General features: G+C 48.8%; 1 protein-coding gene across 3 annotated transcripts in view; it reads left to right on the forward strand.

Annotated features, from left to right (window-relative positions):
* Positions 1-23,264, forward strand: part of yif1a (Yip1 interacting factor homolog A (S. cerevisiae)) — a 41,508-nt gene extending 18,244 nt beyond the window's left edge. For 2 of the 3 annotated variants that reach the window (XM_078428229.1, XM_078428227.1), the window contains exons 2-8: positions 3,969-4,192; positions 7,989-8,093; positions 10,264-10,348; positions 13,933-13,990; positions 15,781-15,936; positions 19,185-19,278; positions 21,449-23,264. In XM_078428229.1, the coding sequence (XP_078284355.1) occupies positions 4,004-4,192; positions 7,989-8,093; positions 10,264-10,348; positions 13,933-13,990; positions 15,781-15,936; positions 19,185-19,278; positions 21,449-21,598 (837 nt within the window). In that variant the 5' untranslated portion in view covers positions 3,969-4,003 and the 3' untranslated portion in view covers positions 21,599-23,264. Of the gene's footprint in view, positions 1-2,307; positions 2,444-3,968; positions 4,193-7,988; positions 8,094-10,263; positions 10,349-13,932; positions 13,991-15,780; positions 15,937-19,184; positions 19,279-21,448 lie in introns of all 3 variants that reach the window. The other variant, XM_078428228.1, reaches the window with a different exon arrangement.
* The last annotated feature ends 2,147 nt before the right edge of the window (positions 23,265-25,411 follow it).

Here is a 25,411-nt window from a genome sequence, read left to right on the forward strand (position 1 = left end):
CAATCATGATAGTCTTAGGGTACAGATGTGAGAGGAGTTTAAGATCATAATTAAAGAAAGAAATGTTGCTGTAGGAATAGAGATTTAAGAGTATGGAGCGATTGTAATATGACGTTATAGATCTGCTTCTGTGGCTGGCAAGGCAAATAGTCGCCTGGGTTGGGCGCCATCTTGGAAGTATCCCTCACATTTCTCCCATTTCCTGCACATATCCATGTGCCAATCCAAAAGACTTGAGTGCCACTCTCATATCTCCTTCACTTTGCCAGTGCATTCCAGGCACTCGCCACCTTCTGTAATGAAAAAAGAACTTGCTCTGCAGGTCTCCTTTAAACTTCATACTCTTCAGGCTCCTGAACCTTCTTCCCGATGTTCAGAGTGAAACCAAAGCATGTCCAGGGTGGAGTGGATCTTTAGATCCCTTCGAGACGATATTAGTGGTATCTTTCTGGTATCTGCTGTATGTAGTCTTAGTCTGGGAAGCATATGGGATGTGGAGATTATTTTTAGTTTAGAGACACAGCATGGAAACAGGTCCTTTGGCACACTAAATGATCACACGGGTGATCGATGGTCGGCATGGACTCGGTGGGCCGAAGGGCCTGTTTCCATGCTGTGTCTTTAGATTTTTAAAAAAATAATCTCCACGTCGTATATTACTGAAACTAGTTCTATGTTATCCCACTTTCTCATCCAATTTACAGAAGGCTAATTAACCTACAAACCCACATGTCTTCAGGCAATGGGAGGAAACCGGAGCACCCGGAGAAAACCCACACGGTCGCAGGGTGTACGTTCTAACTGCACACAGACGGCACCCGAGGTCAGGATCAAACCCGGGTGTCTGGTGCTGTGAGGCAGCAGCTCTACCAGCTGTATCACTGTTACCGATGTGGGGTGTTCAAGAGCCTGCTGTTTGCTGGGACGAACCGGTGGTCATGGTTTTAAGGCTCCTGTGCCTTATTCCCAATGGTAGAAGTGAAACCAGACCATAGCTAGGGTGAAGTGGATCTTTGACATTGGGTGCTTCCTATAGATCCATTCGATAAGGTCATCAGTGACAGTAGAATTAGGCCATTTAGCCCATTGTCTATTCCTCCCTCCCTACCCCATTCTCCTGCCTTCTCCCCAAAACCTCTTGATATCTGTACTAATCAAAAATCTATCTATCTCTGCCTTAAATATCCACTGACTCGGCCTCCACAGCCTTCTGTGATTTTGCACCAGCAGTGTTGGTGGTGTCTTTCTGGTGCAAACATATAGGATGTGGGGATCATGGTGATTGATGTTCATTGTGGACTCGGTAGGCCGAAGGGCCTGTTGCCCAGTAGTGTTGTAGAGTCTTACAGCGTGAAAACAGTCCATTCAACCCAACTTGCCAAAGTCCCATCTCCACGTCCCGCCTGCCTGCGTTTGGCCCATATTCCTCTAAACCCTCTCCTATCCATGTACCTGCCTAAATGTTTTTTAAACGTTGCGATTGTATCTGCCTCAACTACCTCCTCCAGCAGCGGGTGGTAAGCTGAGAGTCGGGGGCGAGGGAAACTAGAGGCGTGAAAAGGTACAGAACAAATCAGAGCCTCTCTGGCTCTCTGGAGAAAAGGAATAGGTGACGTTTCAGGTCGAGACCCTTCTTCAGACTGGACCATTGTGGGCTCCTTGGCCATCGGTGCCAGCTCTGATATGTTCTGTACCTTTTCATACCTCTAGTTTCCCTCTCCCCTGACTCTGAGTTTGCAGAAGGGTTCCAACCCAAAACGTCACCTATTCCTTTTCTCCAGAGATGCTGCCTGACCCACTGGGTTATAGAATCATAGAGTCTTACAGTGTGGAAACAGGCCCTTCAGCCCAACTTGCCCACACCGGCCAACATGTCCCATCTGCACTAGTCCCACCTGCCTGCATTTGGCCCATATCCCTCTAAACCTGTCCTATCCATGTACCAGTCTAAATGTTTCTTAAACATTGCGATAATACCTGCCTCAACTATCTCCTCCGGCAGCTCGTTCCACAAACCCACCACCCATAATTTTGTGTCCATCGGTAAGACACACTGCGAAGCTTGTAGCTTCTTCCTCTTCGAGACCATCTCGACCAGAAACGTCTCCTGCCTATGTCTTCCAGAGATACTGCCCGAACTCTACCACTTTGTGTATTCACCAGCATCTGTAGTCCCTTGTCCCTTACAGCTTTTCCAAAGAGCCCCGCGGTTAGTGTCACTGTCCCCTGATGCTTTCTGCCTATCTTGACAAGTTCTCAGCCCCCTTTCCGGGTGAATTAATGTACTGTCTTCCTCCATGTTTGCAGACAGTGCTTTCCGCATCACAGCACTGCTGGTGTCTGCCTGGCGGCGTACTCTGTACAGACCGGACCTGCCGCTGATACCATGAGTTAAGCTGGCCAGACATCACCCTGGAGGGAAGGTTACTTGAGAGCAGAAAAGGTTATTGAAGCTGTGAAGAGTTCTATGTTTTTTTTCTCCTTGGGAGTGAAAGATATTTATGTTTGCATTTGAACACTGCGTTATTTAAAAAGTGCGTTCGGTTTGATCTCCAATCCCAAGTTTATGTAGCCGACTAACATAATTCAGTGTAAATACAGGTTACAACCCAGCAGTATGAATATTGATTTCTCTAACTTCAAGTAACCCTTGCACGGTGGCGCAGCGGGAGAGTTGCTGCCTTACACTGAATGCAGCACCGGAGACTCGGATTCGATCCTGACTACGGGTGCCGTCTGTAAGGAGTTTGTACGTTCTCCCCGTGACCTGCGTGGGTTTTCTCCGAGATCTTCGGTTTCCTCCCACACTCCAAAGACGTACAGGTATGTAGGTTAATTGGCTGGGCAAATGTAAAAATTGTCCCTAGTGGGTGTAGGATAGTGTTAGTGTGCGGGGATCGCTGGGCGGCGCGGACCTGGTGGGCCGAAGGGCCTGTTTCTGCGCTGTATCTCTAAATCTAAAATCTAAAAAATCCTCACTCTTGTTGAGTCTCATTGTCTGTAACCCATTTTCACCTAGCCCACAGCTATCAATGGCCTGTTTCCTTTATCATTGTTACTTTTTTGCATATCTTCCATTCATTTGTTCTATATCACTCTACATCACCGTCCACATCACCGTCCACATCTCTCGTTTCCCTTTCCCCTGACTCTCAGTCTAAAGAATGGTCTCGACCCAAAACGTCACCTACTCCTTTTCTCTCGGGATGCTGTCTGACCTACTGAGTTACTCCAGCTTTTTGTGTCTTTCATTATTAATATATATACATGTAAACACGATAGAGAGGTAGATAAACAAACATAGATAGATAGACAATCAATCAATAACAGTTCAAAGTCAAAAAATATACCCCTGTCTATGTAGTTTGGAGCCTATCTAGTGTTTAATAGCCTGATAGTTTAGTTTAGAGATTCAGCGTGGAAACAGGCCCTTCGGCCCACCGGGTCCGCACCGACCAGCAATCCCCGCACACCTACACCATCCTTCAATCACTAGAAACAATTTACATTTATACCAACCCAATTAACCTACAAACCTCCTTTTCTCCCGGGATGCTGTCTGACCTACTGAGTTACTCCATTGTGGGAGGAAACCGAAGATCACAGACAAAGGTCACGTGGAGAACGTACAAACTCCGTACAGACAAGCACCCTGACTCAGAATCGAACCCAGGTCTCTGGCGCTGTGAGGCAGTAGCTCTTCCGCTGTGCCACCGTGCCGCCCTAGTAGAGAAGAAGCTGCTCCTGAACCTGGAAGTTACAGTTTTCAATCTCCGATACATTTTTTCCCAATGGCAGTTGTGCAATGAGAGCGTGTCCTGGGTGGTGTGGGTCTCTGATGATGCCTGCTGCCTTTTTTGAGCCAACGACTACTGTACACCCCTTAGACGGTGGTGAGGTCAGTACCCGGGATCGACCGGGCATTGCCCACCACTCCTGACATGGGCTACGTGTGCTTTGCTTCCCAGCTCCCAAGCAGAGGGTGCGAGGCGTGAACCCCAACATGATGGACCCCAACCAGCTGTTCGACGACACCAGCGCCTCCCAGCACCCCCAGCCCAGCGGCTACGCGGTCCAAGGGATCGACATGGGGCTCCCGATCAACAACTTCCTCAGCGAGCCCGTGACCAATGTCGCCATGGCCTACGGCACCACCATCGCTAGCCAAGGGAAGGACATGGTTCATAAGGAGGTAGGTGCCCCTGCATCGGGGAATGCTGCAAGATCGTATTTGGCAATGGAGAATGATCACTAAATAATTCAGTGGGTTTTACAAAGGAGGGCAGCACGGTGGCGCAGCGGTAGAGGTGCTGCTTTACAGCGCCAGAGACCCAGGTTCGATCCTGACTACCGGTACTTGCCTGTACGGAGTTTGTAAGTTCTCACCGGGACGTGTGTGGGTTTTCTCCGAGATCTTCGGTTCCCTCCCACACTCTAAAGGCGTACAGGTTTGTAGGTTAATTGGCTTGGTATAAAAATGTAAATTGTCCATTGTGTGTGTTGGATAATGTTAACTTTTTCAGTCAGAGAGTTGTAAATCTGTGGAATTCTCTGCCTCAGAAGGCAGTGGAGGCCAATTCTCTGAATGCATTCAAGAGAGGGCTAGATAGAGCTCTTAAGGATAGCGGAGTCAGGTGGTATGGGGAGAAGGCAGGAACGGGGTACTGATTGAGAACTATCAGCCATGATCACATTGAATGGCGGTGCTGGCTCGAAGGGCCGAATGGCCTACTCCTGCACCTATTGTCTATTGTCTATAGTGTGCGGGGATTGCTGGTCGGTGCGGATTCGGTGGGAGGAAGGACCTATTTCCATGCTATATAGCTAAACTAAACTACAAGCTAAAAGTACAATGCTTACATATCTGTTGTGCTGCTACAAGTAAGAGTTTTGATTCAGTCTAAAGAAGGGTCTCGACCCGAAACGTCACCCATTCCTTCTTTCCAGAGTTCTCGCCTGTGTTACTGATTTACTCCAGCATTTTGTGTCCATCTTTGATTTAAACCAGCATCTGCATTTCTTTCCCACACACTAAGAATTTTGTTTAGTACATGTGTCAGGGGTTATGATGAGAAGGCAGGAGAACGGAGTTGAGAGGAGAAAGATAGATGAGCCGTGATTGAATGGCAGAGTAGGCTTGATGGGCCGAATGGCCTAATTCTGCTCCTACAACTTATGAACTTCATTGTTCCGTTTCGGGTCATATTGACAATAACACACCTGACTCAAATTGGAGGAAGTTTTACTAAAGAACTGAAGGCGCAGCACAAACATAATTCAGCCACCTGGTGTGGAAAGTCGATCACAAAATGGTGGTGCCCGCAAGGTTCAACATGGCAAGAGGGAAGACCTGTGATTTTTTATCAGTGCTCTTTGTAGACCCAGGGAGCCAGGCCATTCTGCCTGATTCATCCATGCTGACCATTCACACTAGTCCCCTTTGCCATCGTTTGGCCCATATCCCTCTAAACCTTTCCTATCCATGTATCTGTCCAAGCACCTTTTAAATGTTGTTATCACACCTTTCTCAACTACTCCCTCTGGCAGCTCGTTCCATACCATCCTGTACCAGCACCCACAAAGACTCCTCACACCCCTGCAACAGTCTGTTCGAACTCCTTCCATCGGGCAGACGCTACAAGGCCTTCTACGCCCGCACCTCCAGACTCAGGAACAGCTTCATCCCCAGGGCCATAGCCGCCATGAACCGGTCCTGCTGAGCCGGATGGTCACAACGCACAGTGATCCGGCACAGATCTACTTGCACTTTATTCTGTCTTAAAACTGTTACAATTTGTTTCGTTGGGTTGTTGTTGTTTAAATTAATACTGACTAGCTAATTAAATTATTGCATCGTATGGGAGGCGCATTCCCAATCTCGTTGTACCCCGTACAATGACAATAAAGATATATTGTATTGTATTGTATTGTAGGGGAAAGTTTGCCCTTCGGGTTCCTATATAAATGGCATCCTTGAAGCACAGATTTTAAAAAAACACGGAGAATGTATAAGCACTGAGCAGACACCACCTGTAGTCGGGATGGAACCCGGATCTCTGGCGCTGGCTCTACTGCTGTGCCACGGTGCCGCCCCCGTGTGTTGTTATGTTGACTTATGCTGTGGTAGAGTAACATGGTGTTCCTTCTCTCTTGTGGTATAGGATCACTGAATTCTCAATGATTTGCCAAGTCCAGCTGCAGCGTTTGAAACTTTTTATTCAGGCACAATGGCTGTATGGCATTGGATCAAAACATTTAAAAATCTGCAGAGGATGGAATAAACAAGCCCGATTGTTAAGAACCTAGACAGTACTGCGATCAATAACCCCAGCCCGGGTACGAAGGTGCTACCAACTGATAAGAACCTAGACAGTATGTGCAGGAAGGAACTGCAGATGCTGGTTTAAACTGAAGGTAGACACAAAAAGCTGGAGTAACCCAGCGGGACAGGCAGCATCTCTGGAGAGAAGGAACGGGTGACGTTTCAGGTCGAGAAAATCTTAACTAAAAATTGAACATATCATAACTAACAAAATGAGAACATATGGAAATACAACTAAAAGACTAAAGACTGAATTTAACTAGCAGACATTCAACAGGACATTCAACTAACTACGTAAAAAGACACAGGACTTCAACTAACTACATGTAAATTTGCCCGGTGTGGGACGAATAAAGGAATATATTATTATTATTATCATTATTATATTATTCAGGCAGAAGACACTGCTGAAAAACAGGCTTCCTTGTCTATGTAGGGTGACCAAAATGTATATAGCACCTTTGTAGAATTGAAATTGATTATTCCTCACAGTACTGTCTAGGTTCTTAGCAATTGATCGCACCTTCGTACCATTGAAGGGATTACTGTTCGCAGTACTGTCCAGGTTCTGAAGATATAGACAAAATCATGGAGTAACTCGGCAGGTCAGGCAGCGTCTCTGGAGAAAAAGAGTAGGTGACGTTTCCTACATCTATCCAGAGATGCTGCCTGACCCACTGAGTTACTCCAGCATTTTGTGTCTACCTTTGGTTTAAACCAGCCTCTGCAGTTCCTTCCTACACATTCTGTCTGGGTTCTTATCAGTTGGTGGCACCTTCGTACCACTGAGGGGATTATTGATCACAGTACTGTCTAGGTTCCTATCAGTTGGTGGCACTTTCGTACCATGAAAGGGATTAATATCACAGTACTGCGCAGGCATGGTGGCGCAGCAGTAGAGCTGTTGCAGAGACCCGGGTTCGATCCTGAGTACAGGTGCTGTCTGTACAGAGTTTGTATGTTCTCCCTGTGACCTGCGTGTTTCCTTTGGGTGCACCGGTTTCCTCCTGCGCTCCACAGATGTGCAGGTTCAATAGTTAATAGTCAATTTATTTGTCACATACAATACACATAAATGTGCAGTGAAATGAAAAATTACCCGCAGTTCAACAATAAGACCAATAAAAATAAGCAATAAAAATATGCAATAACACATACAATCTTAAACCAACACCAAACAAAAGAAACATCCATCACAGTGAGTCTCCTCCAGTCACCTCCTCACTGTGATGGAAGGCCAGAATGTCTTTTTCTCTTCCCCTGCCGTCTTCTCCCGCGGTCGGGCTGTTGGAGTTTTGTAGGTTAATTGGCATTGGTAAAATTGTAAATTGTCCCTCGTGTGTAGGATAGTGCTCGTGTACGGGGTGATCACTGGTCGGCGCGGACTCGGGCCGAAAAGCCTGTTTCTGCACTTTATCTCCAAAGATAAAGTCTAAAAATTGGTAGCACCTTTGAATCCCTTTGAAGGGATTATTGTTCACAGTATTGTCTAGTTGTAACTTTGAGTTCATAAGCTATTCCTTGTCAGTATGCTCAGCAGACCCATGCTCAAACAGCAAACGGCTTTTTTAATAATCCCGTCATTTCTCTGCCAGACGCTAATCCCATCAAATCTCCATGTCTGCTCAGTGTGGATTAATGCGCTGTTCTTTCTCTCCTCCGACAGTTAAACAGGTTCGTGTCCGTCAACAAGCTGAAGTATTTCTTCACTGTCGACACCAGATACGTCGCCAAGAAGCTGCGGCTGCTAATCTTCCCGTACACCCATCAGGTACAGTGCCGGGTGTAATCGCAAGTGACTGCAGGTGCTGGCTTCTACCAAAGTGCTGGAGAAACTCAGCGGGTCAGGCAGCGTGCCTGTGGAACGTGGAGAGGTGGCGTTTTGGGTCGCGCCCCTTCAGACTGATTACAGAGGGACGCAGGAGAATTAGTAGCGTAAAGCATGGCGGTACTAGGTAAACATAAGCAAAGGGATTCTTTGAAAGGCACATTGTTGGACAAAGGTCAGAGATGAAGAAGGTCAGTCTGAAGAAGGGTCTCAACCCGAAACATCACCCATTCCTTCTCTCCAGAGATGCTGCCCGTCCCGCTGAGTTACTCCAGCTTTTTGTGTCTGTCTTCGGTTTAAACCAGCATCTGCAGTTGCTTCCTACCCAGAGATGAAAAGACTGTTGCCTGAACCTAAACCGGGCGAGCCTGAAAAGGATAAAGAGTTGTGAATTGTGAAGCTCAAACGTGGAAAAGTTGCGTATTGTGTGGCCTTTTGAAACAAATGCGGGTAGAGGGGAAGGGGAGAAAGGTTCAGGGGAGGGGAGTGAGGGAGAAGAGGTGGGAGCAGAAAGTGGGCGCTGGTCTTGGGGGAGAAATGGGAGGGTGAAGGGGTCTGTTTGTGGATTAGTTACCGACAAATATACAGAGCTGGCGCTCTAGATGGGAAAAGTTGAACATGGAACAGACCGAAAATAACAGATGGTCTCCAAGGTACAACAGGTTTCTGTTCCCGACAACCGTTCACAACCCGACCGGTTCAAAGTTTTGCTCTCTCACGTGCTCTCTCGCGTTCTCTTCGGTGCCCTCTCGCGTTCTCTACGGTGCTCACTCGTGTTCTCTCTCTCTCTCTCTCTCTCTCTCGTTCTCTCTCTCTCTCTCTCTCTCTCTCTCTCTCTCTCTCTCTCTCTCTCCGGTGCTCTCTCGCGTTTTCTCTCTCCGGTGCTCTCTCGCATTCTCTCTCTCTCTCTCCGGTGCTCTCTCGCGTTCTCTCTCTCTCTCCGGTGCCCTCTCGCGTTCGCTCTCTCTCTCCGGTGCTCTCTCTCCGGTGCTCTCTCGCGTTCTCTCTCTCTCTCTCTCTCCGGTGCTCTCTCGCGTTCTCTCTCTCTCCGGTGCCCTCTCGCGTTCTCTCTCTCTCTCCGGTGCCCTCTCGCGTTCTCTCTCTCTGGTGCTCTCTCGCGTTCTCTCTCTCCGGTGCTCTCTCGCGTTCTCTCTCTCCGGTGCTCTCTCGTGTTCTCTCTCTCTACGGAGCTCTCTCGCGTTCTCTCTCTCTCTCCGGTGCTCTCTCGCGTTCTCTCTCCGGTGCTCTCTCGCGTTCTCTCTCTCCGGTGCTCTCTCGCGTTCTCTCTCTCCGGTGCTCTCTCGCGTTCTCTCTCTCCGGTGCTCTCTCGCGTTCTCTCTCTCCGGTGCTCTCTCGCGTTCTCACTCTCTACGGAGCTCTCTCGCCTTCTCTCTCTCTCTCTCCGGTGCTCTCTCGCGTTCTCTCTCTCCGGTGCTCTCTCGTGTTCTCTCTCTCTCTCCGGTGCTCTCTCGCGTTCTCTCTCTCTCTCTCTCTCCAGCGCTCTCTCGCGTTCTCTCTCTCTCCGGTCCTCTCTCGCGTTCTCTCTCTCTGGTGCGCTCTCGCTTTCTCTCTCTCTTTCCGGTGCTCTCTCGTGTTCCTTCTCCGGTTCGCTCTCGCGTTCTCTCTCTCTCTCTCCGGTGCTCTCGCGTTCTCCCTCTCCCTCCGGTGCTCTTTCGCGTTCTCTCTCTCTCCGGTGCTCTCTCGCATTCTCTCTCTCTCCGGTGTTCTCTCGCGTTCTCCCTCTCTCTCATGCTCTCTCGCATTCTCTCTCTCTCCCCGTTCGCTCTCTGACCCCCGTTCGCTCTCTGACCCCCGTTCGCTCTCTCTCCCCAGTTCGCTCTCTCTCCCCGTTCTCTCTCAAACAGATAGAGTTCATAAGTTATAGGAGCAGAATTAGGCCATTCAGCCTATCATGTCTCTGTCCATTCAGCCTTTCAGCCATCCACTGTGCATAAGCAGTTGGGTAGCGTTGGTCTCTGCAGCAGTGGGAATGCTCCTAATGTTCCCCGGTATTGAGGGAGTGGCTCCCCTGCCCCAGCAACTCTCAGTTGTAATGTTAACATGCCCTTGAAGCTTGAGTCTGGTTTTCAAAAGCATTCTGTCTTGCCTTTAGAACTGGGAGCTTGGGTACCACGCGGACACGCGCTTGACCCCACGAGAGGACTTCCACGCTAACGCTCCAGACCTCTATATTCCAAGTGAGTGCACAGCTCGCCGTTACTCGGCAATTGTCCATTGTGTGTCGCAGCACCTCACACTGTGAATGAAGTATTACTGCAAAGTTGGGGTGTCTTGATACACTTTAGTGTAGAGAAGTAACACGGAAACAGGCCCTTCAGCCCACCGATCCTGCCATCCATGCAGACCAACACTGTCACACACACACACACGACAATTTACAAATTTACCAAAACTAAGGCTGTAGGTAAATTGATTGATTCCTGGGATGGCAGGACTTTCAACCAGATTGATCCCTGGGATGGCAGGACTTTCATATGAAGAAAGACTGGATAGACTAGGCTTGTACTCGCTGGAATTTAGAAGATTGAGGGGCGATCTTATAGAAACTTACACAATTCTTAAGGGGTTGGACAGGCTAGATGCAGGAAGATTGTTCCCGATGTTGGGGAAGTCCAGAACAAGGGGTCACAGTTTAAGGATAAGAGGGAAGTCTTTTAGAACCGGGATGAGAACGTTTTTTTTCACACAGAGTGGTGAATCTGTGGAATTCTCTGCCACAGAAGGTAGTTGAGGCCAGTTCATTGGCTATATTTAAGAGGGGGTTAGATGTGGCCCTTGTGGCTAAAGGGATCAGGGGGTATGGAGAGAAGGCAGGTACAGGATAATGAGCTGGATGATCAGCCATGATCATATTGAATGGCGGTGCAGGCTCGAAGGGCCGAATGGCCTACTCCTGCACCTATTGTCTATGTTTCTATGAGAGGAACTCGGAGAAAGCCCACGCAGGTCATGGGGAGAACGTACAAACTCCGTAGAGACAAGCACCCGTATTCAGGTTGGAACTCGGGTCTCTGGCGCTGTAAGGTAGCAACTTTACCGCTGCGACACCGTGCCTTTAGTTACAGGGCCGTTGGTGCACTATATAAGATGTTGGTGAGGCCGTGTTTAGAGCATTGTGTTCAGTTCTGGACACTGATTGGAAAGATGTTGTCAAGCTGGAAACAATGCAGAGAGGATTTAGGAGGATGTTGCCAGGACTCGAGCGTGTGGGCTACAGGGAGAGGTTGAGCAGGCTGGGACCCTATTCCTTGGAGCGCAGGAGGATGAAGGGTGATCTTATAGAGGCGTACAAAATCATGAGAGGAATAGATTGGGTAGATGAAGTCTCTTGTCCAGAGTAGGGGAATCGGGAAAGAGAGGACATGGGTGTAAGGTGAGGGGGGAAAGATGTAATAGGAACCTGAGGGGTAACTTTTTTACACAAAGGAACGAGTTGCCGGTGGAGGTAGTGGAGGTCGACAATATTGCAGCGTTTAAGAAACGTTTAGTCGGGTATACGGACATGGCAGGTTTATTCGGATATGGGCCAAAAGCAAGCAGGTGGTACAAGCGTAGAGGCGACATGTTGGTCGGTGTGGGCACGTTGGGCCGATGGGCCTGTTTCCACACTGTATGGCTCTGAAATGTCACGCCCTGTCCGCGCGCACGCCTCTTGCTCCACATCAGGGGGAATATCGCTGGGATTTCTGAAGTGTTGGTTAAGTAGGTTAGTTTAGTAGTTCATTGTCACGTGTACCAAAGTACAATGAAAAGCTTTTTTTTGTTGCGTGCTATCCAGTCAGCGAATAGACTATACATGATTAAATCGAGCCGTCCTCAGTGTACAGTTACAGGATAAAGAGTATATAATATTGAGTGCAAGGTAAAGTCCGGTAAAAGATAGTCCGAGGGTCTCCAACCGCTCACTAGTTGGTGATGGGATGGTTTAGTTTAGTTGAGAGATACAGTGCGGAAACTGGCCCTTCAGCCCACCGAGTCCGCACTGACTAGCGATCCCCGCACATTAACACTATCTTACACACACTAGGGACGTGCAAGCTCCGTACAGACAGCATCCATGGTCTGGATCGAACCCGGGTCTCCGACGCTGTAAGGCAGCATCTCTACCGCTGCGCCACCGTGCCGCTCCACTTGCCCGATAACAGCTGGGAAGAAAATGTCCCTGAATCTGGAGTAATAAATATTGGCCTGCAGCACTAGGGAGAACTCGTCCGATGTTTTGTGCGATCTCATGCCTCTTCTTGAGAGGACAGAATCACAGCCCTGGTTATGATGTCTCACCTGCTGGCATCGGTTTGATAGGTCAAGTGGCTGCTTCAGCACTGCGAGTGTGCTTTTTATTAGCTTTAGAGACACAGCATTGAAGCAGGCCCTTCGGCCCACCGAGTCCATGCTAGTGGACGAATCCACACCTATTTTCAGAGGTCATAGGTTTAAGGTGAAGGGGAAAAGATTTAATAGAAATCTGAGCGGTGACTTGTTCACACAGAGGGTGGTGAGTGTGGAACTAGCTGCCGGAGGAGGTAGTTGAGGAAAGTACTGTCACAACGTTTAAGAAATGCATTTGCAGCGATAAAGTTGCTCGCCTCCATCGCCAGTGACCCGAGTTCGATCCTGGCTACGGGTGCTTGTCTGTACGGAGTTTGTACCTTCTCACCGTGAAGGTACGTGGGTTTTCTCCGTGAACTGCGGTTTTCTCCCACGCTTCAAAGACGTATAGATTTGTCGGTTAATTGGCTTGGTATAAACGTAAAAATTGTCCCTAGTGTGAGTAGGGTAGTGTTAGTGTGCGGGGATCGCTGATCGGTGCGGACTCGGTGGGCCGAAGGGCCAGTTTCCACTTTATATCTCTAAACTAAACCGTTACACAGGTACATGGTTAGGACAGGTTTGGAGGAATATGGGCCAAACGCAGGCAGGAGGGACTAGTGTAGCTGGGACATGTTGGCCGGGCTGGGCAAGTTGTGACTCTATGACCCACTGACCATTAATCATCCTTTCACATTACTTCTATGTTATCCCGACTTAATCTTGCACTAAATGTGTCCTTTTAAATTCTTTATTGAGTATGCTTTAGTTAAACATTTTGTTCAAGATGGCCGCGCCGTTGTGTTTGGCTGCCTGCCACTGTATGTTTCTTTTTTTTTTCCTAATCAGATGTGCAGCACTTTGGTCAACTTGGGTTGTTTTTAAATGTGCTATACAAATAAAATTGACTTGACTTGACTTGACTATGTTTACAGGCCTGTTATGCCGCTGCAAGTAAGACTTTTACTGTTCCGTTTTCAGTACGCACGACGATTATCCAACGATGAAAGCCCTGGATAGAGTGTAGGTGGGGAGGATGTTTCCACCGATTGGAGAGTCTAGGACTGGAGGTCACAGCCTCTGAATTAAAGGACGTTCCTTTAGGAAGGAGATGAGGAGGAATCTCTTTAGTCAGAGGGTGGTGGATCTGTGGAATTCTTTGCCAAAGAAGACCATGGAGGCCATCAATGGATGTTTTTAAGGCAGAGATAGATGGATTCTTGATTAGTGCGGGTGTCAGGGGCTATGCGGAGAAAGCAGGAAAATGGGGTTAGGAGGGAGAGATAGATCAGCCATGTTTGAATAGACATGCCTAATTCTGCTGCTATCACATGACCTTATGATCAAACACTAGACTCCTGAGATGTGGCGAGCTGAATGATTGAGTAAATGGCGGTGCATGTGTGTTTATCCGGCAGAAACTGATTGTGTCCTTGGCTTTCTGTTGTTGCAGCCATGGCGTTCATCACCTACATTCTGCTGGCTGGCGTGGCCCTGGGCATCCAAAAGAGGTCAGTATCCCTGTGTGGCGGCGGGCTACTAGCTGTTGGATGTGATCACGACCAGGGCACACGGGGTTAGACAATAGACAATGGGTGCAGGAGGAGGCCATTCGGCCCTTCGAGCCAGCACCGCCATTCAATGTGATCATGGCTGATCATTCTCAATCGGTACCCCGTTCCTGCCCTCTCCCCATACCCCCTGACTCCGCTATCCTTAACAGCTCTATCTAGTTCTCTCTTGAATGCATTCAGAGACTTGGCCTCCACTGCCTTCTGAGGCAGAGAATTCCACAGATTCACACCTCTCTGACTGAAAAAGTTTTTCCTCATCTCAGTTCTAAATGGCCTACCCCTTATTCTTAAACTGTGGCCCCTGGTTCTGGACTCCCCCAACATTGGGAACATGTTTCCTGCCTCTATCGTGTCCAACCCCTTAATAATCTTATATGTTTCGATAAGATCCCCTCTCATCGTTCTAAATTCCAGTGTATATAAGCCTAGCCTCTCCAGTCCTTCAACATATGACAGTCCCGCCATTCCGGGAATTAACCTCAAATTTGGAGACCAAAACTGCACACAGTACTCCAGGTGCGGTTTCACTAGAGCCCTGTACAACTGCACACAGTACTCCAGGTGCGGTCTCACCAGGGCCCTGTACAACTGCAGAAGGACCTCTTTGCTCCTATACTCAACTCCTCTTGTTATGAAGGCCAACATTCCATTGGCTTTCTTCACTGCCTGCTGTACCTGCATGCTTCCTTTCAGTGACTGATGCACTAGGACACCCAGATCTCGTTGTACGTCCCCTTTTCCTAACTTGAGGGTTACTGCAGACGCTGGAGCCCTGAGCAAAACACGGAGTGCTGGAGGAAATCTGTGGGTCCGACAGTATCTGTATGATGGTGTCTGTGTTCCTCTCGTGATTTTGTACACCCCTTTAGGATCACCATCTCATCCTCCTGCGCTCCAAGGAATAGAGTGGTAGCCTGTACAACCTCTCCCTGTAGCTCAGGCCCTCGTGTGCTGGCAACATCCTCGTTCAATGGGAGTGAATGGACAGGGTTTGGTACATTGGGATTCTGCCCAAAGGGAGTGAATGAGGACTGGATCCATTGGGATTCTGTCCAATGGGATTGAATGAGGACTGGATCCATTGGTATTCTGCCCAATGGGATTGAATGAGGACTGGATCCATTGGGATTCTGTCCAATGGGATTGAATGAGGACTGGATCCATTGGGATTCTGTCCAATGGGATTGAATGGGGAGAGCTTGGTCTAATGGGGAGAGCGTGATCCATTGGGATTGAATGAGGACTGGATCCAGTGGGATTCCGTCCAATGGGATTGAATGGGGAGAGCTTGGTCCAATGGGGAGAGCATGATCCATTGGGATCCTGTCCAATGGGATTGGATCCGATGGGATTCCATCCAAATGGGATTTGATAGGAAAGTTTGGTCCATTAGAATTCTGTCCAATGTTTAGTTTGGAAATATAGCGTGGAAACAGGCCCTTCGGCCCACCGAATCTGTGCTGACATACCAAGCCAATTAACCTATATACCTGCAGGTCACGGGGAGAACGTACAAACTCCATACAGACGGCACCTGTAGTCGGAATCGGACCCGGGTCTCCGGCGTTGTAAGGCAGCAACTCTACCGCTGTGCCACTATGCCACACTAATGGGAGTGAATGGAGGGGGCTTAGTCCATTAGGAATCTGTTTGTGAGGAGTGAACGCTTTGAATGCCGTGTGTGTTTATCTGCCTCTGTTGCTAGGGTTTGACTATTTGTGTTTCAGGTTCTCTCCAGAGGTGTTGGGCATGTGTGCCAGCACTGCCCTGGTGTGGATTATCATTGAAGTCCTGGCCCTTGTCCTTGCCCTCTACCTGATATCAGTGCACACAGACCTCACCACCTTTGACCTTATTGCTTACAGTGGGTACAAGTATGTAGGGTGAGTACCAGGGAGCGTTGTGAATACTCCTGCACATGGGGGGCATGTTGGTGTGAAGTGGCGAAGTGAAGGTAGTGTGCAGGGATATAACCACACCAGATACGGAAGCTATAACCTCGCTGTGCCGAATAAGAGGAATAGGTAGTATAAGGAGATAACTGCAGATGCTGGTACAAATCAAAGGTATATATTCACTAAATGCTGGAGTAACTCAGCAGGTCAGGCAGCATGTCGGGAGAGAAGGAATGGGTGATGTTTCGGGTCGAGACCCTTCTTCAGACTGAAGAAGGGTCTCGACCCGAAACGTCACCCATTCCTTCTCTCCCGAGATGCTGCCTGACCTGCTGAGTTACTCCAGCATTTTGTGAATGAAGAGGAATAGGTAGATACACAAAGTGCTGGAGGAACTCAGCGGCTCAGGCAACATCTCAGGAGGAAAAAAAGGATGGGTGACATTTCAGATCGGGACCCATCTCACCCAATAGGTACAAAAAGCTGGAGTAACTCAATGGGACAGGCAGCATCTCTGGAGAGAAGGAATGGGTGACGTTTTGGTTCGAGACCCTTCTTCAGACTGAAAGTCACATGATTTTAAGTCTGAAAAAGGGTCTCGACCTGAAATGTCACCCATACCTTCTCCCAGGAAAAACTGCCCGTCCCGCTGAGTTACTTCAGCTTTTTGTGTCTGTCTTCAGTTTAAACCAGCATCCGCAGTTCTTTCCTACACGTTGCCCAATAGCTATATTGGTTGTACAAGGAACTGCAAATGGAAAAGGGAGACCTCTTCTGGTGGAACTGTGACTCCCAGTTTTAGATACTTTGGGTATTGCAGCAAATGTCCTCAAGTCGTGTTATATTTCCATGCTTGTCTGTGACGTGCTTGGAAGCCATTTGGCCTGTCGAGTCATGCAACAGAGAACAGTACAGCACAGGAACGGGCCCTTCTGCCCACAGTGTTTGCGTCTAACACGACGCCAAACTGATCTCGTCTGCCTGGATAGAGGGAGGCACGGTGGCGCAGCAGTAGAGTTGCTGCCTCACAGCGCCAGAGACCCAGAGACCCAGGTTCGATCCTGACTAACAGGTCCTGACTGTACGGAGTTTGTACATTCTCGCTGTGTGACGGCGTAGGCTTTCTCCGGGTGCTCCAGCTTCCTCCCACACTCCAAACTCATACAGGTTTGTAGGTTAATTGGCTTCAATATAAACTGTAAACTGTCCCCTGTGTGTAGTGTATAGGGTGATCACTGGTTGGCGCGGAATCGGTGGATTCGATGGAAGCCTGTACATGTTCCATATCCCTCTATTCCACGTGCCTGCCTAAAAGCCTCTTAAACAGCCACTATCGTATCTGCCTCCACCACCACTCCTGGCAGCGTGTTCCAGGCACCCACCACCCTCTGTGTAAAACGAAAACTTGTCCCTGTACATCATTAAACTTTCACCCTCTCACCTTGTAACTATGCCCCCTAGTGTTGGATATTTCCTAAGCAGGCGTCACGGTGGCGCGGCAGTAAAGTTGCTGCCTTACAGCGAATGCAGCGCCGGAGACTCAGGTTCGATCCTGACTACGGGCGCCGTCTGTACGGAGTTTGTACGTTCTCCCCGTGAACTGCGTGGGTTTTCTCCGAGATTTTCGGTTTCCTCCCACACTCCAAAGACGTGCAGGTTTGTAGGTTAATTGGCTGGGTAAAATGTTAAAATTGTCCCTAGTGTGTGTAGGATAATGTTAGTGTGCGGGGATCGCTGGGCGGCGTGGACTCGGTGGGCCGAAGGGCCTGTTTCCGCGCTGTATCTCTAAAAAAAAATAGATAAATAAATAAATTAATAAATAGATTAAAAAGAGAATTCCCATTCCCTCACTAATTTTCTTTGTTATCTAATCTTTCCATGTTTCGAACAACACTCTACCTTTCAAAAATCCCTCCACATCCTGGATCCACCTGCCAGGTTTTCCCCTGCCCCACCTCTTCCAGCTGTCTTCTGCGCCTTCAGTTTAGTTTATTGTCACGTGTACTAAGGGACAGTGAAAAGCATTTTTTGCGTGCTAACCAGTCAGCAATGTGAAGAAGGGTCTCGACCCGAAGCATCACCCATTCCTTCTCTCCAGAGATGCTGCCTGTCCCGCTGAGTTACTCCAGCACTTTGTGTCTATCTTCGATTTAAACCAGCATCTGCAGTTCTTCCCTACACAGCAGAAAGACAATACATGATTACAATCAATCCATTTACAGTGCAAATGATACATGATAAGGGAATAAGGTTTCATGCAAAGTAAAGCCAGCAAAGTTTAGAGATACAGCGCGGAAGCAGGCCTTTCGGCCCATCGAGTCCGTGCCGTCCAGCGATTCCCGCACATTAACACAACCCTACACACGCTAAGGACAATTTACACATACACCAAGCCAATTAACCTGCATACCTGTACATCTTTGGAGTGTGGGAGAAAACCGAAGATCTCGGAGAAAACCCATGCAACCGCGGGAAGACCCAGGTTCGATCCCGACTACGGGTGTTGTCTGTACGGAGTTTGTACGTTCTCCCCGTGACCCGCGTGGGTTTTCTCCGAGATCTTCGGTTTCCTCCCTCACTCCAGAGACGTGCAGGTTTGTAGGTTAATTGGCTTGCTATAAATGTAAATTGTCCCTAGTGTGTGCAGGGTAGTGTTAGTGTGCGGGGATCACTGGTCGGTGCGGACTCGATGGGCCGAAGGATCGGTTTACGCACTGTATCTCTAAGCTAAACTAATCGTATAACAGACCTCACCTAGGCAGTACACAAGTGTCACCACGTTTCTGGCGCCAACAAAAGTTACAAAAGATGAGGAAAAACTTTTATCAGCCAGAGAGTTGTGAATCTGGAATTCTCTGCCACAGAAGGCAGTGGAGGCCAATTCACTGGATGTGTTCAGGAGAGAATTAGATAGAGCTCTTACGGCTAACGAAATCAGGGGATATTGGGAGAAAGCAGGAACGGGGTACTGATTCTGGACGATCAGCCATGATCATATTGAATGGCGGTGCTAGCTTGAATGGCCGACTCCTGCACCAACTTTCTATGTTTCAAAAGTTCACCGAACAGTCCTATCGTTTGCCTGCCGCTGCATGTGGCAGCAGACCCCCTCCCCTCCCACCGGGGGCTCAATGACGCCGACCCTCAACCCTGTCGTCATGTTCTGGTGTCACCTTTATCCCCATAGACATTGGTTTCCTGTGACTGGTGTGTAACAGCCTGTTTCTTTCTTGCAGGATTATATTCACCATTCTAAGCGGCTTGTTATTTGGGCGAGATGGCTATTACCTGGCACTAGCCTGGACATCTTGTGCCATCATGTTCTTCTTAGTAAGTGACTGCCTTGCTTGTATTCCTGCTTGCTCCAACTCTTGTCTCGCATGTGAAACATCTTGTAGGGCAAGAGAGGTAGTGTAGCAATTAAATTATCAAATTAGAAATCCACCGATTTACCTGGATAGCAGGCTAAACAAATTCCTCAGTGTACAGGCATCTCCTGTTTAACGAGTGCTTGGTTTCCATGTTTTAGAATGACGCATTACTCTCATTACTTCCGAAGTTTTTAATTCCTATCTTCGGGATAATGCGCTCAAATTTCTGCCTGGCACTGTATGGCATGTTGGTCAGGGTGGACTCGGTGGGCCGAAGGGCCTGTTTCCACACTGTATCTCGAAAATAAATTAAACTTTCCCAAACAAAAAGTTCAGGAATAAAACCACAAACTACAGTTTAATGGAAAATTTTCAACAGTAATTGAGAAGTAACCTGTACAAGTGCGGATTATTTCATAAGTCACAGGGGGAGAATTGGTCCATTCGGCCCATCGGGACTACTCTGCCATTCTTCAATCGTGGCTGATCTGTCTTTCCCTCTCAACCCCATTCTCCTCCCTGTAACTTTCGAAGCCCTCACTAATCTGGAAGGCCAATAAAAGCCAAATTCAATAAATTCAATCATTTGTATCAAGACGACTGGAATACCAAAGCAAACGTAATGCTGCTCTATAAGGCACTGGTCAGGCTACATTTGGAGTACTGTGAGCAAATGTGGGCCCCATATTTGAGGAAGGATATGCTGGCTCTGGAGAGTCTGGAGGAGGTTCACAAGATTGATTCCAGGAGTGAGTGGGTTAGCAGATGATGAGCGCTTGACAGCACTGGGCCTGTACTCGCTGGAGTTTAGAAGGTTGAAGGGGGGACCTCATTGAAACTTACCGAATAATGAAAGGCCTGGATAGAGTGGATGTGGAGAGGATGTTTCCACTGGTGGGAGAGTCTAGGACCAGAGGGCACAGCCTCAGAATTAAAGGGCGCTCTTTTCGAAAGGAGGGGAGGAGGAACTTTAGTCAGAGGGTATTTAATCCGTGGGACTCATTGCCACAGTGGATATTTTTGAGGCAGAGATAGACAAATTCTTGGTGAGATCGGGTGTCAAGGATTATGGGGAGAAGGTAGGAAGATGGGATTGGGAGGCAGAGATCAACCATGATTGAACGGTGGAGAGGACTAGATGGGCCTGAATAATGGCGTAGATCTTGTGAAGTAACCCGAACGTGCTGATTATACGTTCATGTCATAGGGGGAGAATTGGGCCGTTCGGCCCATCGAGCCTACTCTGCCATTCTTCGATCGTGGCTGATCTGTCTTTCCCTCTCAACCCCATTCTCCTCCATGTAACCTTTGAAGCCCTCACTAATCCAGAAGGCCACGGTCAGCGCCATCTCAACTCCCTTTCGTCCTACTGCAGTTGTACAGGGCCCTAGTGAGACCGCACCTGGAGTATTGAGTGCAGTTTTGGTCGCCTAATTTGAGGAAGGACATTCTTTCTATTGAGGGCGTGCAGCGTAGGTTCACCAGGTTTATTCCAGGGATAGCGGGACTGACATGAAAGAATGGGTCAACTGGGCTTGTATTCACTGGAATTTAGAAGGATGAGAGGGGATCTTATAGAAACATATAAAATTCTTAAGGGATTGGACAGGCTAGATGCAGGAAAAATGTTCCCGATGTTCGGGGAGTCCACATCTGAGTTTAAGAATAAGGGGCAGGCAATTTAGGATTGACATGAGGAAAACCTTTTTTACCCAGAGAGTTGTGAATCTGTGGAATTCTCTGCCACAGAAGGCATTGGAGGCCGATTCACTGGATGTTTTCAAAGAGAGAGCTAGATTTAGCTCTTAGGGCTAACGGAATCAAGGGATTTGGGGAGAAGGCAGGCACGGGGTACTGATTGAGAATGATCAGCCATGATCACATTGAATGGCGGTGCTGGCTTGAAGGGCCGATTGGCCTACTCCTGCATCTATTTTCTACGTTGTCTAGAAGATTTCTGTCGAAGGGCCTCAGCCTTATTCCTGTTCTCCAGAGATGCCTGACCCGCCAGGCTTAGTTTATTTAGTTTAGAGGTACAGCGCGGAAACGGGCGCTGTGGCCCGCCGAGTGGGCACCGACCCGCACCTGTTTCCTATGTTTGTTTGTTTATGTTTCGTCTCTGCCCACAGGTCCGCTCGTTACGAATGAAGGTGCTGTCCTCGACGGGGGCAGCCACCAGCCACAGCTCCAAGAACCGGCTGCGGATGTACGTCACGCTGGCCCTCGCTGCCTTTCAGCCCTTCGTTAGCTACTGGCTGACCGTCCATCTCTTCTGGTGAGGGTGGCACATGCGGGTGCGAGAGATTCCAGCCCCGGTCCACCGCCAGATCCTCTCCCTCCCTGCCTCGCCGGGAAGAATCCTTCGCCAGCCGTTTTCAACACCACGCCGTAAAGATTGAACTATTTTCACTGCGGTGAAGTCGCTGCCTCAAAGTGCCTGAGGCCCGGGTTCGATCCCGACTACAGGTGCCGTCTGCACACAGTTTGCACGTTCGTCCTGCGACCCACGTGGGTTTTTTCCCGGCTGTTCTGGTTTCCTCCCACACTCCAAAGACGTACAGGTTTTCAGTTTTATTGGCTTCGGTGTAAATTGTCCCTAGTGTGTGTAGGATAGTGTTAATGTGCGGGGGTCGCTGGTCGACGCAGACTCGGTGGGCCGAAGGGCCTGTTTCTGCGCTGTATCTCTAAACTAAACAAGTGTGACTGAGTTATCGATGGCTGACGCGGACTCGGTGGGCCGTGTTGCCTGTTTCCACGCTGTATCTCCAAACTAAACTAATTTTACACTCCGACCTGCTGCCTTGGCCAAAAACAAACGCGTCACGTAGAAAATTCAGTGAAGTGTTCCTACTCTAGGCTGAACTCACACACTCGTAGATCAGTGTCTTGCCCTTGAATCTACAAGCTGGAGAGGGATCTTCACCGCGGGGAGGGGGGGGGGGTGTGTTGGAGATGCTGCAGTCATTATCATGGAGTCATGGAGTCGTACAGCACGGAAACGGGCCCTTCGGCCCAACTCGCCCATCCCGAACAAGGGTGTCCTTTCATTGTGAGGCTGCGCCCTCTAATCCTAGGCTCTTCCACATCCACTCTATCCAGGTCCATCTCAGCTGGTCCTTCCCCGCATTTGGCCCATATCCCTCTAAACCTTTCCTATCCATGTGCGATAGTCCCTGCCTCAACCGCATCCTCTGGCAGCTCCTTCCATACACCACCCTCTGTGCGATCTCCTTTAAACTTTGTCCCTCGCAACCGAGGCGTCATTTTAAAAATGAACAATTGGGTAGAATCATAATGCTTTATACAGTCCGAGTTTCAGGTCGTGAGAGGGGCTGATTCAGCTCCGGGACTCATTGCTGCAAAGGCAGTGGTGCCTCTGTTACTGGAGTCCTTGGAGGGAGGATTCCCGTTAACATTAGGAGAAGGGGAAACGATTTAATAGGAATCTGATGGGTAGGTCACCTTTTCACACAAAGTGGTGGCGGGTGTATGGAATGAGCTGCCGGAGGGGGAAGTTGAGGCAGGGTAGTTGAGAAACAGTTGGACGGGTTACATGGATAGGACAGGTTCTCAATCTCGTTGTACCCCTGTACAATGACAATAAAGATGTATTGTATTGTTTGGAGGGATGTGGGCTAAATGCAGGCAGGTGGGACTCGTGTAGATGGGACATGTTGGCCGGTGTGGGCAAGTTGGGCCTGTTTCCACGCTGTATCACTCTGTGACTAGCACAGGGAGTGACCGAGACCCAGGATGGCGGTCGACATTCCTCGTCGGGACTGCCTTGCTGAGAGATGATGGTGCCCGGTGCCTGAAGGAGACCGACCAGCGGGCGATGACCTTTCCCCAGTGTGAACCTAACGGAGGGACCCTTCACTGGTAACTGGGTCCGTTGTGGTGCTTCGAGGTCGATTCTTCAATCCATCCTGATTCTGTAAATAAAATGCAAAACTCTACATGTGGCTGCTCTGGGATTATTCTTCACCTCCTGTCTCCCCCTCACAAGTTCACAAGTTATAGGAGTACAATCAGGCCATTTGGCCCATCGGATCGTCTCTGCCATTCAATCATAGACAATAGACGCAGGAGGAGGCCATTCGGCCCTTCGAGCCAGCACCGCCATTCAATGTGATCATGGCTGATCATTTTCAATCAGTACCCCGTTCCTGCCTTCTCCCCATACCCCCTGACTCCGCTATCCTTAAGAGCTCTATCCAGCTCGCTCTTGAATGCATTCAGAGAATTGGCCCCCACTGCCTTCTGAGGCGGAGAATTCCACAGATTCACAACTCTGACTGAAAAGGTTTTTCCTCATCTCAGTTCTAAAAAACTGGCTGATCTCTGCCTCCTAATCCACCTGCCTTAAAAACATCCACTGACTTGGCCTCCATGGCGCTCTGTGGCAATGAGTTCCACAGATTAACCACCATCCTCACCCCCTTTCTAAAAGAGCGCCCTTTAATTCTGAGGCTGTGCCCTCTGGTCCTAGACTCTCCCACTAGTGGAAATATCCTCTCCACATCCACTCTATCTATGCCTTTCATTATTCTGTAAGTTTCAATGAGGTCCCCTGCCTCAACCGTATAAACTCTTTTGCGCACTTTACGTACGAGAGCTAAGAGCTTCACCTAGTTTGGTTTGAAAACCTAATTTCGCTTGAACTCCATGGTTCTTAATTCACAGTGGTTCCTGATGATGATGGTCTTTATTGTCACTTGTACCCAGCTGGGACAGTTTCTGCACACAAAGTACATGAATGAGGTGCCACAAAGGTGCTGACAAAGTCACAAAAGGTACCTATAAGAAAATAACTGCAGATGCTGGTACAAATCGAAGGTATTTATTCACAAAATGCTGGAGTAACTCAGCAGGTCAGGCAGCATCTCAGGAGAGAAGGAATGGGTGATATTTCAGATCCCCCAGACTGAATCCCCCTAAAACAGGTCCCGTCTTACCTTGCGCTAAACATTATTCCTTTTTCGTGTAGGAAGGAACTGCAGGTGCTGGTTTAAATCGAAGATGGGTACAATATGCTGGAGTAACTCAGCAGGACAGGCAGGATCTCTGGAGAGAAGGAATGGGTGATGTTTCGGGTCGAGACTTCAGACTAGTCAGGGGAAAGGCAAACGAGAGATATAGACGATGTAGAGAGAGATAAAGAACAATGAATGATAGATATGCAAAAAAAGTAACGATGATAAAGGAAACAATAGGTCCAGGAGTAGGCCATTCGGCCTGTCGAGCCAGCACTGCCATTCAATGTGATCATGGCTGATCATCCACAATCAGTACCCCGTTCCAGCCCTCTCCCCATACCCCCTGACTCCGTTGTTCTGAAATAGGCCAGAAATTGATGTGACGTGGGTGGGGGTGGGACGGAGGGAGGGAATGCTGGGGTTACTTGAAGTTAGAGAAATCAATACCCATACCCCTGGGGCGTAAGCTGCCCAAGCGAAATAGGAGGTGCTGTTCCTCCAATTTGCGTTTAGCCTCACTGACAATGGAGGAGACCAAGGACAGAGGTCAATGTATATCGGCAAGACCAAGCACAGGCTCGCGGAACACCTCCGCTCAGTCCACCTGATGTCCCGGTTGCCAAACACTTTAACTCCCATTCCCACACTGACCTTTCTGTCCTGGGCCTCCTCCACTGTCAGTGAGGCCCAGCGCAAATTATCCCTAGTGTGCGTAGGATAGTGTTAATGTGCGGGGATCGCTGGGCGGCGCGGACTCGGTGGGCTGAAGGGCCTGTTTCCGCGCTGTATCTTTAAAAACATAATCGTTGGCTGCGGCAGTTTCGATCGCCCCGACTGCTGATGGTTTGACAGTCCCGACTACGAGAGAACAAAGAGGAAGAAGCTTGAACTTTACTGCCTTCCATCACAGTGAGGAATGTGGAATCCGCTGTGATGGACATTTCTGTAAACTTTTATTTTGTGTGGCTGAGTGTCTTATTGCTTTTCACTTCGTATGGCTGTATTGCGTACAATTTTGGTCTCCTAATCTGAGAAAAGACATTCTTGCCATAGAGGGAGTACAGAGAAGGTTCACCAGATTGATTCTTGGGATGGCAGGACTTTCATATGAAGAAA

The sequence above is a fragment of the Rhinoraja longicauda genome, chromosome 34 (genome assembly GCF_053455715.1).
Source record: "Rhinoraja longicauda isolate Sanriku21f chromosome 34, sRhiLon1.1, whole genome shotgun sequence".
NCBI classification, from domain to species: domain Eukaryota; kingdom Metazoa; phylum Chordata; class Chondrichthyes; order Rajiformes; family Arhynchobatidae; genus Rhinoraja; species Rhinoraja longicauda.